Source organism: Parasteatoda tepidariorum, chromosome 7, assembly GCF_043381705.1.
Source record: "Parasteatoda tepidariorum isolate YZ-2023 chromosome 7, CAS_Ptep_4.0, whole genome shotgun sequence".
NCBI lineage: Eukaryota > Metazoa > Arthropoda > Arachnida > Araneae > Theridiidae > Parasteatoda > Parasteatoda tepidariorum.
In genome coordinates, this window is record NC_092210.1 from 50,066,212 (window position 1) to 50,083,645 (window position 17,434).

General features: G+C 27.4%; 1 protein-coding gene across 2 annotated transcripts in view; it reads right to left on the reverse strand.

The window, feature by feature from the left end:
* LOC107453804 (S-phase kinase-associated protein 2) overlaps window positions 1-17,343 on the reverse strand; it is a 20,435-nt gene extending 3,092 nt beyond the window's left edge. The window contains exons 1-11 of one of the 2 annotated variants that reach the window (XM_016070762.4): window positions 17,193-17,343; window positions 16,723-16,945; window positions 13,555-13,672; window positions 12,268-12,376; window positions 8,223-8,337; window positions 7,721-7,767; window positions 7,157-7,291; window positions 6,935-7,033; window positions 5,036-5,163; window positions 2,494-2,656; window positions 1,400-1,607 (exon numbers count right to left, since the gene is read on the reverse strand). In XM_016070762.4, coding sequence (XP_015926248.1) covers window positions 1,421-1,607; window positions 2,494-2,656; window positions 5,036-5,163; window positions 6,935-7,033; window positions 7,157-7,291; window positions 7,721-7,767; window positions 8,223-8,337; window positions 12,268-12,376; window positions 13,555-13,672; window positions 16,723-16,938 — 1,317 coding nt within the window. In that variant the 5' untranslated portion in view covers window positions 16,939-16,945; window positions 17,193-17,343 and the 3' untranslated portion in view covers window positions 1,400-1,420. Of the gene's footprint in view, window positions 1-1,399; window positions 1,608-2,493; window positions 2,657-5,035; window positions 5,164-6,934; window positions 7,034-7,156; window positions 7,292-7,720; window positions 7,768-8,222; window positions 8,338-12,267; window positions 12,377-13,554; window positions 13,673-16,722; window positions 16,946-17,085 lie in introns of both variants that reach the window. The other variant, XM_043040717.2, reaches the window with a different exon arrangement.
* Between the last annotated feature and the right edge of the window lie 91 nt (window positions 17,344-17,434).

The following is a 17,434-nucleotide window of genomic DNA, read 5'->3' on the forward strand; positions in this document are numbered from 1 at the left end:
ACTAAACTTTTTGTCATTCCGTCACGGTCATTCCGTCACAGCAAATAGATGTTAATAACTGCTAGCCAACCTGAGGTTAATTTTCCAAATTCACATTTTACATTGCTTACACATTATACTAAAAGTATAAAATAGTTCAGAAAAATAATAGCAGCAAAATTTGCAGAAACTACCAGTTCTAAGCGGCATGCCAAAAGCTCGGTTGCCAAAATGTCATTCCGTCACGCAAATAAAAAGTTCGTAAATTTAAAAGTAAAAAAGATAGAAAATCCTGCTTTTTTAGTTTATGAAGCGCATTATGTCAATAATTATGATATGCATGAGAAGAAAAAAAATTTTGAAATTAGATACATAGAAACTTCAATTAATTGTTATTTTGCAAGTCAAAATGTCATTCCGTCACATATGGAATTGCCTTAAAATATGAATGTTAATAGAAGGAAAAACACAATTAAAAATAACAAAACTGCCCCTCGGAGAGAAAAAATAACAAGTATACTTTATTAAATCTAATGGAAACTTAAATTTTTGGCTTTTTGGACATTAATAATTGTATAAAAGTTTGCTTTCTTTTATTAACGTTCTGAAAAGTAACGTTCATTTATGTGAAAAAACTTCGCTAAGAGTAAAAAAGTTTCCTAATAGTCGCCTATTCCTGAAAATAGTTGCTTTTTTAGCCTTTTCTGGCAAAAAAAGTCGCCATAGTCGCCTAAGGCTGAAAATAGTAGCAAATAGTCGCATTTTAGTCGCCTGTGGCAACCCTGTATTTAGCAGATAAGAATAAACAGTAGGGGAAATCATAAAATAACTTTATTGAAATTCAAAGTTGAGTGGATAAAATGTCTTTGTGGTATAGTCATAGTCACAATTTTTGTTAATCAATTTAAAAGATATTTAGATGTAATGAAATAATTTTAAAAGTTAACTTTTTACAGGACTTAATTTGCACTTAATTTTTAAAAAACATAAATTTCAGTCATCAAATCCACAAATGTAAAGCAACAGTATAAAAAAATATCTTAACCTATCATAATCTTAAGATTCGGCAGAAAATAGAAAAATCTGTACTTGTTAATAAAATGTTAGGTTTTTTTATGACAATTTTAGAAGACCTTACGAATACATATTAAATGTTTTTACTGCTATTTTACATTCTAAAACTTAAAACTTTAAAAACTATATATATTTATGATTTTTTTTTTTTAATGTTTTTTGATGACCAAAAATAAACAAATAAAATCTAAATATTTTTAAACTTGAGAAAAAGTTTTTTTCCTTCTTTTTTGGATACATGTGACCACAGTGACATACCTGAATGAATAGTGATTTAAAAATTATTATCATAGTTGATAGCCATCTCATAAGCCCAGAAAAAAACCAAAATTAAATTATAACTTACGCATACAAACAGTCACTGTCACTAGTCTCTTGTTGGAATTTCCCAAACACTTGATCTCCTGATTCCAACTGTTGGTCTTGCGATGGTTGAAAACATATGTTTATTTATTGCAATGTTAGGTAAATATGCCCGTAAAGCAGCTAAAGCTCCATCAGTAAGTGTTTGAAAAATTTCTAAATTTTTGAACTGCTTTAAACTTTTGAGAAGTCTGAAAAATAAAACACAATAGAATATTTAAAACTATTCTATAACAAGTTGAGACAGTTTTAAAAACTCATAACACATGTTTAATTGGAAGTAGAAGCAAACATTTAACAAGTCACAGTACCCAAATTTTTAAATAACATTAATAGCACTTTAAGCTTTTCAAACAAAAATTTTTGTTGACTTCATTTTGTAAAGCATTGGCTAACATACTGAATGTAAAACACCACTGATTTTTCTGTCTTGAAGTATGCAGGCTTTATTCAGTGCCTGCCATTTGAAAAAGAAAAAAAAAAAAAAGTATGCAGGCTTTTTAAATCTCTACATTTCTTGGTTTAAGAATTTACTGTATTGCTTCACGCTTCACAAAAACTTTTCATCTACCATCAAAATTTTAAATTTAAAAAAAAAAATCATTTAAAAAAAATATAAAAAATTTAAATTACAGGTATACAGAGAAGTTATAATAAGAATAACATAGCTTTTTGGTATGTGCAAAGATTACAACATAAAAAATAAAAGATTGCTCAATACAATATCTAAAAAAGAAAATTCATCACAGAGCATTTTATAGTTTGGTCCTAGGATAAAATATTAATTAGCATATATAATAGCTTGCCTAAAAGAAATTTTACAGTTATCACTAATCCAAGTTACATAAATAACAAATCTTCTCATTTCTACCTTGGGCCCTACAGTTAAATTTTATATGCATAAATATATTTGGTCAAATGTCAATCATAATATAAGTTTTAAGAAAGTTATTTTCTAAGTAAACACTTACAACATTTGAACATGAAATTAAATATCTAAAAAAGATTTAGAAAGATATTAAAAGTACAAAACAATTTTTTATTTAAGTTTCAAGTAAAGAATAAAAACGTACTTACCTATTTGATTCTGTGGGAATGTTATAAGAACGACTAGTATGAAGATGCTGCAGGTGTTGGCAATACTTGACTAAGACCTCAAATGAAATATGACTAAGTAGTGAGCAGTCACTTATATCTAATTCCTTTAAATTACGGCACCTTTTAACAACTTTGATCAGAGCTGCAATAATTAAACAAGGATTCTCAGTTTCTTTCGAATAATTCATTTTCATTTTGCTATTAGTACTAGTTTAAGCCAAATAATTGACAACCATAAATGACTGTTAAATAAAGTACACCACAATATTTTTGATACCAAGCAATAACATAAGCAAAATTTAATCTCACATAGTATTGGGTTTTTGACAAGAAATTGACAAAATCTATGTTTGCTTTGTTTCGCATACTAAAGTTACTTTAATAAATGCTGTTGAATGAAGTAGGCCCAACATTCTTGACATCTAGAGATAGCGTCAAAGGCCTTACTAAAATCCAGTCTTGCATGTAAGGTTTTTAACAAAAAATTTGGAATAAATGTCAAAAATCTAAGGTAATACCCAGGAAATTACGTTCATGAGTTTCTGCCTAGTACAGTTACCGCCACTAATAAAATCATTGGATTATGAAATCAGTCGCTTTTTTTTAAAAATCAAATCTGCAAGAAGAGAATCACTTCAATATTAAGACTTACTTTAACCATCCTTTAATAAAATTATGATCAAATCATAAAAACTAAGTTTCTGGACAACATATTTTAAAAATGAAAAATATCAACCCTTTTTTCTTTATATGGTTTTGTAGATCGCTTCTTGGCAGATAATGTTCTAGATTAATAGACAAATTTTAAAAATTTCGATGTTCTAAAATTACATCTTAATGTACTGCAAAATTGAAGCATCCATTTAAAGAATCACTTCTTGACGCATATGATTAGGGGGGATTTCACCGTAACACCATGTGGTTTTGTAGTTCACTTTTTCAGCAGCTATTGCTATATACTAATGGAGTGTTTTTAATTTCTTGATGCCTTGAAACAACATAACATACCATGAAATGCTAAATGTTTTTATGCATTCGATTAGCAAATATTCTACCAGAAATCCCCCGTGGATTTTGTTGATCGCATTTTCAACTATTATTGCTATAGACATTCACATGAGTTTTAAAAGTTCAATTTCCTTCCTCGATATGATACTACTACCACTCACGAAATTTGAACTGCGGACTTGAATAAACGCCTAATGATGTACGAAAAAAAATGCGTTATTTGCAAAATGTGTACTGTCTAGCACTGAAAAGAAGCTATAGACTCATATAGAAACATGCCGAGAGAAAAAAAAAACTCTTTAAAAAATTAAAACAAATTTAGGTGCTTGCATTATTTTAAAATTGTTGTTTAGTTAAGTTTTAGCAGTTAATTAAGCCAGAGTAGTTAAGTCTTAATTTCCAAAATCACTTTTTTTACAACACTTTCTTAAATTCAACAGTTAGTAAAATTTTAAAAACTATAACATTAACCACACATATTTATAAATTAACTTTAAGAACGCATGCTTAAACAGTACTAGACTTCATCTTGCACTTTCACTAAAAAAAAAAAACATTAAAATATAATAAAAGATTCGCGCTTAAAATTAATAGTTTACAATCAGAGGCCTTTTTTATATTTACCAATTTAGAAATAAACCAAGATCTATATTAAAATAAAACTTGAAACAACCTCATAACGGTAAACAAACGCTGAGGTAAACAGAAGGTGATACCATAGAAAGCAAAGAATTATTGTAACCAAATACAGGGAAGCAAAACTGAATTATTAAACGAACGAAATGAATTATGAAACGAAAAATTATTGCTAAACCAAGAGATCCCATACTCTATATCTTAACTTATTTAAAAAGTACATGTACATATCTTTATTTAAATGTTTTCCCAATCATTATTTCTTTTTCTTTTTTTTTTAAATTTTAATGAATACATTACTTAACAAATAAAACATATCCTTTCTTACTAACCTATGGACAAGAACAATTGACAATAAGAAACAATTTTGACTAAATGCCTTTTCTTGTTACTCACCAAAGTAAGCACATTTGTTATTTGCAAAGAAGGAATAGAGAAAATAAAAGTAATTGCACAAGAGCATGAAATACATTTTTTCTGATATTAAAAAATGTAAGTTTTAAAATTGCATTCACAAATCATTTTATTTTGAATTCAAAAAATTTTCAAAACAAATTTAAAATTTCACAGTTCTCTTTCATCACAGATATTAAAAATTTCAGTTGAATTTTTTTTCTTCGGAGATTTGAAAATTTCCATTATTTTAACACTTTTATATTAACATCTGACAAAAAAATAAAACTTACTTAATAATAATAGTTGGGCATTTTTGGTGTCAGATATTCAACGGAATATAGACAGCAGTATTTCATATGTTAGAGAAAATACAAAATTATTTTAAGAAAAACTTTCATTAAAGATTTAAAAGTAATTCTAAAACCAGCTTCCTTAAAACAATAGCTTAGGTAGCAAACATATAAAATAAATTTTACTTTACCAGCATCAGTTAGAGTTTCTCTGTGACCACTTATGTTGAATCGCTGTAAATTTGTTGGTAAGCAATGCAAAAAAGCATCCATGCAATCCTCACTAAGTTTTGTCCAAGCTAAACTCCATTCTTTCAAACTGCACAAGGAGTAAAAATTTACTTTTAGAAACATACTTTTGTACTATTTCTTATAAATAATTATAAGTAAAAAGAAAATGCAGTTTAATACGTACAATAATAATGCATACACTAATTTCTGTGCAAGATAATCTACAATCAATGGTAATTTGAAATTTTTTCTACACATACTAATCAATCCCGCTTTTTTTTTAAAAAAAAATTATGACATTTGAAGCTTCATACAGGCTTTACCAAAGTTTTTCATATTAATAAAGTTCGATAATTTTTTTAAATGTGCATTTTGATTTTTGCGTATTGCACAAAAGTGAATATTATTTTTAAACAAAAGAAATATTATCTGAATGGAAATGTTAGGACATTTTGTATTATTGCTTGTAAGCTATAAGTAAACTAGCAATATAAGTAACTTTTATTTTGCAATTTTGCATACTGTACTTTTTTAAAAACACAATTTTACAAATCACACACACATTTTACAAATCACATGCACATTTTTACAAAAACGGACCTTTTACAAAATGTCTGGACAGACCCCTGAAGACATAGATTAGTTCACAGATATTTATATTTTAATAAAATAAAATTCAACTATAATCAGTTGAACATTTAAAAGAAATAACTTGATAAATGTTTGATATGAAGGAAAATTTTTAATTTAAACCTGTAAGAAACGTAATTAATCAACAATTCTTAAGATACACAAGCACCAATGGAACACTGTGTTATTTGGTATAACATAGCAGTAATTGGAATAGAAAGAACAAGAAGCTATTGAAAAGTTAGATAATGGAAGAAAATCTGACAAATTATTGGATAATTTTTACAAGAATAAACACATTATGTAATGTAAGAAACAAGAAGTTTTAATGAATCGCTGTTTAGTTATGCCTAATATATAATGGTGTCATAGATTAGGGTGCGTATCCAAATTTTTCAGCGAAAAATATCATAATTAGACAGGGTTGGCAAGTTTTTGTCAATGGATGGTTTTATTCGGTTTTATTTACAGTGACGAAGACGCTGGCGAGTCACAAACAATATATTTAGCAAGAAAAATGAAATTTTCTATTGCTAATAGAGAATAAAAATTGACAATGTTTAGTTGGTTCCGTAATCAGCAAAATCCGAGAGATTTTTCGATTCTCTTACAGAGGGCGAAAAATGAAGTCTGAAATTGAGAATCTCCTGCAAAATGCAGGAGGGTTGCACATGAGAGTCAAAAATCCTTACCAGTGAATTCAGTTCAGTATACGCAAGTATCAAACATGTAAAACACATGGTGTTTTCATACACTACAAACCGACGGCAAACCGAAATAGATTGGGGTTGAATTAATTGTGAAAACATTGAATAGGACAATGTCTTTTTGTATAATTTGTGGCAAAAATCAACATGGTATAGAAAAATATCACATTTCGGAAAAGAAAAATTAAGCACTTTTTAAAAACACCCATGGAAAAAAGCACCTTTAAGGGCTTTTAAAAAATGAAAATAAGCACCTTTAAGCACTTTTTAAAAACGCTACGCACCCTGTAGATAAATATTACTATCACTAAAGAAAAAAAATTTCCTCATTAAAGAAAATTAATATCAAAATCTGTTTTGGATTGTCTCTATAATCTTTCCTGGAGATTAGACAGGGCAAACAAGGATACTGTAACTAAATAGATCCACCAAGTGAAGTACATCAAATCAATATCTGAATAAAAACAAGGGAAATTATTGCAAAATATATAATCAACTTTACAAGTAAAAATTCAAAATTACTTTTTACAGCAGAGACTAATTGCTTGCAAGCCAGCGGGTGTAAAACCTTCACACATAGTTGTATTTAACGTTTCAAGTTCATTGTTTTCAGCAATGCTACTAAAAAGGGAGAAAAAAATACTTAGTTTCAAATTTGAGCATCAATAATATTAGAAATAAAAATAACTATAAATGCGTGTTAAACAATCATAAATAATAAATGAAAAATAGTGAGAAACATACATGCAACATTCTTCATTCAAAGTGCAGTGTTCAACACTCAATTTTTTCAAGGAGCAGCATTTTGAAAGTAAATCAGATAAACACTGTGTTGAAACCATTGCCATGCTCAAATCTAAGTATTGGAGATTGCATCGCCTAAAATAAAAAAGATTAATTTAAAATTAAGTTTGTGACTTCGATGTACCAGCTATTCTAATTGCTAATTAAATGTTCAAAATAAATTGCATTCATATTGTTACCACATTTTATAAATAAATTTATGACTAATTACAAAACAAAACTTGAAAGAAAACAAGACAATAACAGAAACTATTATTCTATTTAAATTTATAACAATTTTATATGACAATAAATTTATAACAATAGTCTACTTATTAGCACATTGTGCAGGAAAAAAGCAAAAGTAAAACCTACAAACAGAAATTTAAACACTGATTCAAATTTAGAGAACAAAATTTAAGAATACATAAAATAAAAAATAAACTTAAAATAAGTCTATGAAACAAAATATTTAAAAAAAATTAATTCAAATTTATATCAGATAATAAAGGTCAAAAATCTTACCAAGGATAAATATTAAGGTAAGCATCAGTAAATACAGGAGGACGAATCTAATATAAAATAAATCAAGAAAAATACTATTAAACATTATTTAATGCAATTATCCTACTTTGTTCAGTTATACATCATTAACTTAATACACCATTGATGTGTTAAATGTTTAGTATGAAACAAAAAAATACTGTACTTTTTTTGTTGTTAACCATAACTTCGTTTGCAGCTAGTTTTTTAAATAGTATAAATAAAAAAGTTTATGAAAAACAAATATAGTTATTTGAATAAAATTAAAATATTTCTTTTCAAAGAAAAATTATGAAAACTAATTGCTTAAAAATGCCAACTATTTAAATAAAAATATGACTAACAAACACTTTAAAACAGAGTAGAAACATTGTTTTAAAAGCACGTAAATTAGAGATTATTACTGCTATGAAAGTATCAACATAAAATACATTTTCATCAATTTTCGTAATTTATTTTTAAGGGAAATGCATTATAAACATACCTCTGCCATTGCTAGTCTCAAAACTAAAACTCTTCGTTTCAAGAGTATTTCCAAAGTCCCTGACCTTACAACCTTTCTTCCAAAGTCATGTCTTTTCCATAAAGTCTCATCATAGCTGAAATTTATATTATATAAAATATAAACTAAAAGCAAAAATTTTAAGATACTGTTTCCAGACCCCAATATTTCTCAATAAAATAATCAATTTTTAAATTGACGTTTTGGTCTATTCCAATATAATTATAAGGTTTAAAAAAGGCTATATCTATAATATTTTATTACTACTGTCTCATATTGTACAAACACATCCTATAATATCTATCAAATTTGGACAACACAATCTAAATCAATTAAACATTCCCTTCGACTTTCAGTTCTTGACACAAGTTTACAAGAAAGATGAAACTGAGAAGGAACAGTTAAAAGAAAGATAAAGAACTTCGTTTTTTTAGAATTATTCAAGTAGGTGAGAGAAAACTTGCTAAACCAGGAAACCGACGATCTTTAATTTTCTTCTTCATTGTTTGGAAAATCCTATAAAATTTTAATAATAAGTACCTATAAATTTGTATTTATACATTGTTTTCTGTACATAATTTGCCCATGATTCATTGATTTCACATATTTCAAACATGTTGCAATCCTGCTGGCATTTTACATAAAACAATCAGATAAATAGAAATTGGGTTATTTCATGTGGGCTAAAGTAAATGATGGGCTTCAAAAAGGAATAACTTTCTCGATGTTTGAGATTCAAATTGTGGCACAAATTTCTTTCCGTAAAGAACATGAGAAATGATTCTGTCGATCTTTGAGATTAAACCAAGAGGTTTTAAATTAACACAAGCAATCGTATTCGATAAATTATTCACCAGTTTGTCTCAATTAATGCCTTAATTGTGTCTTCATCAGTTTTAACTTGTCTTTCAGAGTATGGTACATCTTCAATATCAAAATTGCTAGATCAGAATTTTGCAAGTCAATTTTTTCACTGGCGTTTTGCAGATATATCTTCTCCATGCATGTCGGATATTTTTTTTTGCAAAAAAAATACTACATGTTGAAAATTCTGCCTCTCACTATCATATTTGAAAAGCTACTAACCAAAAAGTACTGATTAGAATTAATCAAAATGTTTTAAAAGCAAGCCTTGCTATATGAGTGCGACTTCAAAGGCATAGCATGAGGGACACACACTAATTGTTCTAAGAAATTTATACTTTAAGTTTAATACATACATTTATATAAAAATGTACATACATAGAAAAAATAAATATACATATATTCATAAAACTAAATGAACACCTTTTTAAAACAAAAAATGTGCATAACTCACACTACGCCTATGGGTGGCTTAAGTATAAAGTTGGCTGTGATAAAATACAATTAAGCCATGTGTTGGGAAAAAATAAAATTACTTTCCTGGAACACAAAACTTTTATAAAAAAAATTTTGCTTACCTAATTTTTTAAGTTGTACATGACTTTCAACAGTAATAAAAAATTATTTTCTTCTTTTGCCGTTGCCTTAGTAACGTGCATAGCGAAAAATAACTGGGTTAATTAAGAACTTAGATTTAACAAAAGATTTTTTTAAATTAACAATATAAGGTTTCTTTAAAAGATTGAAATCTGTCAAAAGACAGTAAACTTTTACCCTTGCTACTATTTAAGAAGTCAAAAATATTAAAAGTTTACAGCATCAAAAGATGTATTAAAAGAGGAAAAACGACAAAACAAGAGTTTCAAATATATGTTATACAACTTTGAACCTTTCAAATCAGGGTTGGCAGGTTTTTGACATGTGACAGTTTTTGACAGTTTAAACCATGGTTTAAACCGTCACGTCAAAAACCTCACTGTCAAAAATGTCAAAAACCTATATTCATATGTGAAATTTAATTAATACATAAAATTTATATATTTTTTAAAGGATAGTGTTTCTAAATATGTTCTAGAAAAAATAAATTTAAAATTTTGAAGAAACACTTATATTTTGAATAGTAACCAAAATCTTGTACTTTTGAAAACTCACATCTTTTGTAATATTATGTATTCATTTTCATGTGTTATTGAAAATCTGCAGTGATATTATTAAGAAATTTATTTATAACCAAATTTAGTGTATAGTATAGATTATACTAAAAATTAGACATTTTTAAAGATAAACATTAGCAGTTTTGTACATTAGACATCTTTTAAAGAAAAATCTTTTTAATATTCTTTTAAATCTTCTTAATAATCTTTTTAACATAAGACAATACAAATTTAAGTGCTTTCTGTTAAATACACAGAGTAGTTAGTGTCGATTTACAGTATATTCAGCCTATTCATTTACTATGCTGAAAATTTAGTTTATCCAAATACTTGTGAATTTCATTTTGCTGAATACTATATAGTTTTGTTGAATATCTAAATATTCAGCTGTTGAATAATTACTTCTTGCTTTCAAGATATGCATTATTTGTATTCTTAATACAAGTGGAGAAAAAAAAATTAAGAGATAAAAATTGTTTTAAAATGATAAGTGTAATAATTATAAATAAATATAATAAACAATATGAATTATATTTATCATTATTCATAAATATAACTACTTTTAAATTCAAATTAACATACTGGATAATAAAGATATTCGGTATAACATTAAAAAAAATTTTTTATACACTTGTATCTTGTATCAAGTTTGTATTTATACAACATAACTTGTAAGTTCCTTATAAATATTAGTTATATGTTCCTTATATGTCAAAAATGCATAGTAATAAACTTTTAATTTTCTTAAGTATCAAAAAGAAAAAAAAAATTTTTTTAAATATAAATATTTAAACAATTTTTGTGCAAAATTTTTCTGCACATGCATTTGAATATAAATTTCTGAGATTTTAAATCTGTTATTTTACCTTAATTTTAATAAAAAAATATTTTAAAACCTGCTGATTACCTATAGTATAATTAAATTTCAATATAATGCATGGCAACTGTTGGTAGTTTTGAAGTTAATATATTTTCTTGGCAAACTTCAGTTTTTGACATTTTTGACGGGTTTTTGACGGTTTAAACCAGTATTATACCCATGTCATGTCAAAAACCACTTTTTGACGTCAAAAACCCAACCCTGTTTCAAATATATGTTATACAACTTTAAAAATGTCATTACAGTTACTTACTAATTTAAGTAAACTGCCTAAAATGTTCTGTTATAATATCACATTTTTGATATTTCAAAATTTTTAGTGTCTCCCTTCAGATTCATCATATTCAGGTTGAATTGTATTTATATTATATATCCAAATTAGAAATTTGCTATTTGTTTGCTTTTAAAATTTCCTCCACATCACAAACAGAAAATACTTTGAGCCAAATGAGCAATCTGAAATTTTTTTATTGTTAGAAAAATGATACGTTAATTATATAGCATTACTATAACAATATTGATGCGAATAAACAAATAAGAAAATTATGTTTTTCATAAAAGACCTAGTTTGCGTGATAATGGAAATTTAGAAAGAATTTTAAATGAACAAGTCAGCAATTTGTACCTTTTACTCTTAATTCATCAGAATTTTGTTAAACTGTATGTGAGTATTCAAAAATAGTCAAACTTTGACCCATTGCTCTTGCAGTTTTGGTTTTTCCGTATGAATCATCTTGTTTTAACATTTCTTGATATTTTATGCTGACCCACTCACATTCCTTGATTTAGGTATCTTATAAACGATCGATCAATATATGACTGTATATATTACATGCAGAAATTTAATGAAGGTAAAAGGTACAAAATATTTACCTTAATTCCAGCCTTAATCTACCATTTGCAATGAAAGGTCTCTAGCAAACGATTTATCAAAATACAACTGTACATATAATAAATTACATGCAGAAATTTAATGCAGGTAAAAGGTACAAAATATTTACCTTAATTCTTGCCTTAATCTATCGTTTGCAATGAAAGGTCTCTCATAAACAATCAATCAAAATACAACAGTACATATTATATATTACATGCAGAAATTCAATCCAGGTAAAAGGTACAAAATATTTACCTTAATTCTTGCCAACGTTTACACACAGAAGAACATTTTACCAAAACTGGTTTAGGTAACAGCTTAAAAATGTGCAATATAATTTCGTCAGAGAGCACCGAAAAATAATCTAAACGAATAAAGAAAATACTATAATAAAAATATTTTTTCATAACTAACAAATAATGTATTGTTTAGATCGCAATAAGGAAAATGCAAAATTTCCAGACTAAACTTTAATTAATTAACTAATTAAAGACAATATACTCAAAGATATAAATGAAATATTTTCTTTTTAAAAGACAACAAAAAATAAAAACTTTTATCTTCCTTGTGTCTTTCCTATGGAGAATGTACAATTTATTCACTCAAAAATTTTACCATACAACAGTATGTATGTCAGCAATACTGAAATTCAATAATCTTTATCTGTGCTTTATGTGCACCATATTTCTGTCAATTAAGTACAAGCTTTTTAACAAATAAGAAATAATTCAAAGAAAGCATCTATCATTCCTTATGAGCATAATTTAGTTTATTTTTATAAGTCTGAATTCAAATATCTAAATATAAGAAGAATTTACCAACTAACGATATGTATCTCAGTATTAGAGATATAAAAACATTAAATTTTAATATGAACACCTTTAATTAGTTTGTAGACATTGCAGTGAGTTAAAATTAACAAGTAATAAGGTCATTAAATAATTATTTCTTTATTGATTCATGCATTTAATTCAAATAATAAAGACTATATTAAGCAGATTTGGATTTAAATATGCAAAACAATCAGACAAAAATTTAAGTTAAGACTCTAAACATTATTCTAAATAACACGTACACTTTTATTCTAAATAACACATACACCTCTATATCAGTGCCTTGAAAAACCATTTGATTATTATCTAAAAAAGTTAATGTAATAAGACAGTGAAGCAAAATGCAGTAGGAAACAAGCAAAATTAGTAGGCTATTCAAATAACTTTTCAAAAATGAATAAATATGAAAACATAATTAGTATGGAGAAATAACTAAGAAATATATATATATACATATAAAATTGACTAATAATAAATAATAATTAAAAATAAAAACTGGGATTTTCAACTCTCATACTTTGCAAAACTAAATCAGAACAACAAATATGCTCATTAACTGCAACTAAGATAGTTAGAAGTTTTCACATTTCTAACTCTTGTCATAATTTTACAGACTTTCTTTCAGAAATAAGTATAGACACATACTTTAAAAAATTATCCTTCTCGAAATTTGAAAATCGGCATGAAAATACTTAAAATAGGCACCTACCTATACCAGTAGGTTGAGGTGATTGATGTCTTCTAAATAAAACGGCGTCATCTCTAACATTTCCAAATTTTGCCTTTTCAGATTGAGGTTCTTTAAGATAAAAATTTTCCCTTTCAAACTAAAAATGAATTTATTGTTAGTAATCTGATTATTTGGAACATTTAAAAATTATGCATCGTAAAATGATCCGACTAATAAGAAGTATTAATCGGAACATTTAAAAATTATGCAAACATGTAAAAAGGAATTTCTTATGGTCTCCTTTTATAAGTCAGCAAAATAAGAATATCTTAATCAAAATGTAAAGACTGATAATCTTAAATGAATTTTTTAATAAGCAAATTATTTTTATTGTAATTATATTACTTACAACCTCAAAACGAACAGTTGATAAAGTAAAATCAAGTAGGCGTATTAAAATCCTTTAACTAAACTAAACAAATGTGTAATTTTGCTGATAGTTACTGACAAACAGTTTGCATGCTATAAAAAATAAATAGTAGTTTTAAATTGTTTGTAAGTTATTAACAGTACAGAGTAAAAAAATATAATATTGATATTATATAATTTTGAAATTTTTTAATGTGACTACCATCACCTAAGCATGGAATGAATTTCAAATTTGCAATTTAAAAAAAAAAAAAAAACATGTAAAAGTTTGCTCGGGAATGGTTACAGATTATACTCTTCAAGTTAGCTTCCATCTATGTTTTTTTAGTTTCTCGTGAGGCACTGCCCAAAAATATTACAGATTTGAGAATAACATGATTATCAACAAAAATAAAACCGTTTACCAATTCTACTCTCTAAGGCGTGTTAATCCAGACTTTGATTTGATAATAGATGATAGTAAGCTTGAAAAAAGCAACCTTACCACATATCTAGGTGTAGTACTGGATAACAAGTTAAGCTTTACCAATCATATCAATACTGTTATAGACAAAGTAGAAAAGAGAACCTCAATTCTGAAAAGACTAGCCGGTGCCAAATGGGGAAGCTCACAACACACTCTAAATAAAACCTATATCAAACCAATTATCAAATACGGAAGTGAGGTGTTAATTTCTAGCGCACAAGGTAAGCTCGACTCTTTGGAAAGAGCCCAAAACAATGCTCTCCGAATCATTACGGGAGCAGTGAAGACAACCCCAATTATAGCCCTACAATACTATACTTCTAATCCACCAATTACCACTGAAATTAAAATACAAGCAGTTGGCACTTATGTTAAAATGAAAGCCTCCCATAGAGCGCAATGGATGAATGAATCAAAACCAAGTTCCATGAAGACCCAAATCTCTCCTCTAGAGGTATGTGAAAAATTACTGCATGATTTCCAAGAAGATGAGCCAATTATCTGTAACAAGAACATCACAAACCCTCTCAAATTTATAGATGTCAGGCACCAACTAGATGTCAATGATTTGGGTAAGAAAAACATATCTGACACAGTACTAAAAACAAATGCATTATGCATGCTACAAGAGCAATACCCTGAACCAGAATGGACGAGAGTGTACACTGACGGCTCAAAAATACAAGACAGCACCGGAGCAGGAGTACACAGTAAGCTCTTTTCTCACAGCGCCCCTGTGGGATACTATATGTCAAATTTTGATGCAGAGATCTTCGCTACATTGATAGCCCTGGAAAACCTTAAGAATAAGATCAATTACTTCACTAAAGCAGTAATCCTTGTTGACTCTAAGGCAGCTATCCAGGCAATTGCCATAAACCATGATTCAGATACTCAGACTATTTCAGATATTAGAGATAATTTGATTTTTCTCGAGAATGCCAACAAAATTATTATGTTCCAGTGGATCCCTTCGCATGTAGGAATCAATGGCAATGAAAAGGCAGACCAACTAGCCAAGAAAGGGACACTCGAACCACAATGTAACAAACCGATTCCACCAGACTCCCTTAAGAAACAATTTTCCGAGAAACTTAAGACCAACCTAAAGCTCAATCAAGCAGTAAATTCTACTGGAAAACCCTGGGCTAACATCCAAAACAGTTGGAAGAAACTTTGTCACAGTCCTCGTAAGAAGGCTGTGGCAAACTTCAGACTCTCAACAGGCCATGACTGCTTGGCAGAGCACCTCAACAGAATAGGTATCCTTCCATCTAGCGAGTGCCAAACCTGCAATTCGGGAACCATGAACTCAGACCACTTGCTTGTATGCCCTTTACTGGACAAACAATCCCAAGAGAGAGGTGATCTGTGTAAACTTTACTGGGATGCCAGAGATCACATGAACTCTCGGTAAAGACTACTCCTCATTCTTCACTGTTTATATTTATATATATATATATATTTTTTACTTTAATTTTTTTTCTATGTGTTCTTTTTGTATTAATATGCGTTTGTCATGTGTTTTCTGTGTTTATTATTGTAATTTTGTTCCTTTTTACTCCTTGTTTAAGTTCACTTAAAGTTGAACATTGTATATGGATTAATGTTTCCAATAAAGCCATATGTAACAACATATTACAGATATGCATATTAATTTATGGTAGATCACTATATGAATTTTCAAAAACATAAGTTGAACCCTTTTATAATATTTGAATGACCCTTAAAATAACCTAAAAATAATGTATTACAACATTATTAGAAGATATGTGAAAAATTACAGTTAAAAGCTATGTTAAGCCATATTAATTTTGTAATATGGAATATGTAATGGATAATGTTACAGTGAATTTATATTTAGATAGATAATTTATTCAGACAAACTAATAAGAAATGCATAGTGTGAACTTGAATAAAATGTAAAAACAATCAAAGCTGAAGTATAAAAATGCATCATAAGAGAAGAGAAAGAAAGCATTGCTTTAAAAGAAAATTAAACTTTACAATTAGTAATCTTAAAGATGGATGACAAAGAAAAAATAGTTACTGCATACAAAAATTTTACTTCTATGCATAAAAATCATTCATATACTGTACTTTCAAAAGACGTACACATCAAAGATGTTAAATTACTTTCACAGTTTTATAAAACATGTGTCCATATATCTTGCTCTGAATTTTTAAAATGGGCAATAGGAACTGTAAATGAAAATTTAATGTTGGAAGAAAATAGTATAAATAGATAATAGTATTATTCTAAAATGAAAAATTAAACACACATAATTTTAAGATTAATGAAAGAAAATCACCTCAGAACTATGTTTTCTAGATTTGCACATTAACATAGAGGTACTTTCAATTTCAACATCTTTAAAATGATCTTGACTAACTAATAAGACATCCATTTCTGCTAAAGAATCCGAATCCATAGAATGTCTTTCTTGATTTGCATATTCATTTTGATTCTTATCAGTTAGAACTGAACTAAAACTTCTTCTAGACATTTTACGATTTTTAACTCTCATTTATAGCCTAAAAAAAAAAAAAATTTTCTCATGTTAAAAAACATAACAAACATAGATTATAATTTTTTTTAAATATATAACAAAAAAAGGACTATATTATCAAAAAAAAACGTATATTAAAAATATACAACATATTAGTAAAATTACAAATATCAATAGCAATGTATGTTCTTTATATCAACAAACATCTTAAATTTCGTTATTACAGCCATAAAAATTTGTAAAGATTTTTAAAAAAATTACAATACTTCTACCTATTAATAATAATATAGAGTCAATATTAAAAATTTAAAAATGGTAATTCACGTAAAAGACGGTGCGTTAACTACTAAAGATAAGAAAAAAATTTAATGTTTAGCGCCCAGACGAATTGCGACAATTTTTTTATTGCCATATTCATAAAGTGCAAGATAAATATAGAAAAAGCCATTTCCACTTCACTGCTGGGCTATTTTTACTGCACACGATTCACGCAGCGTGAAATACAATTTAAGAA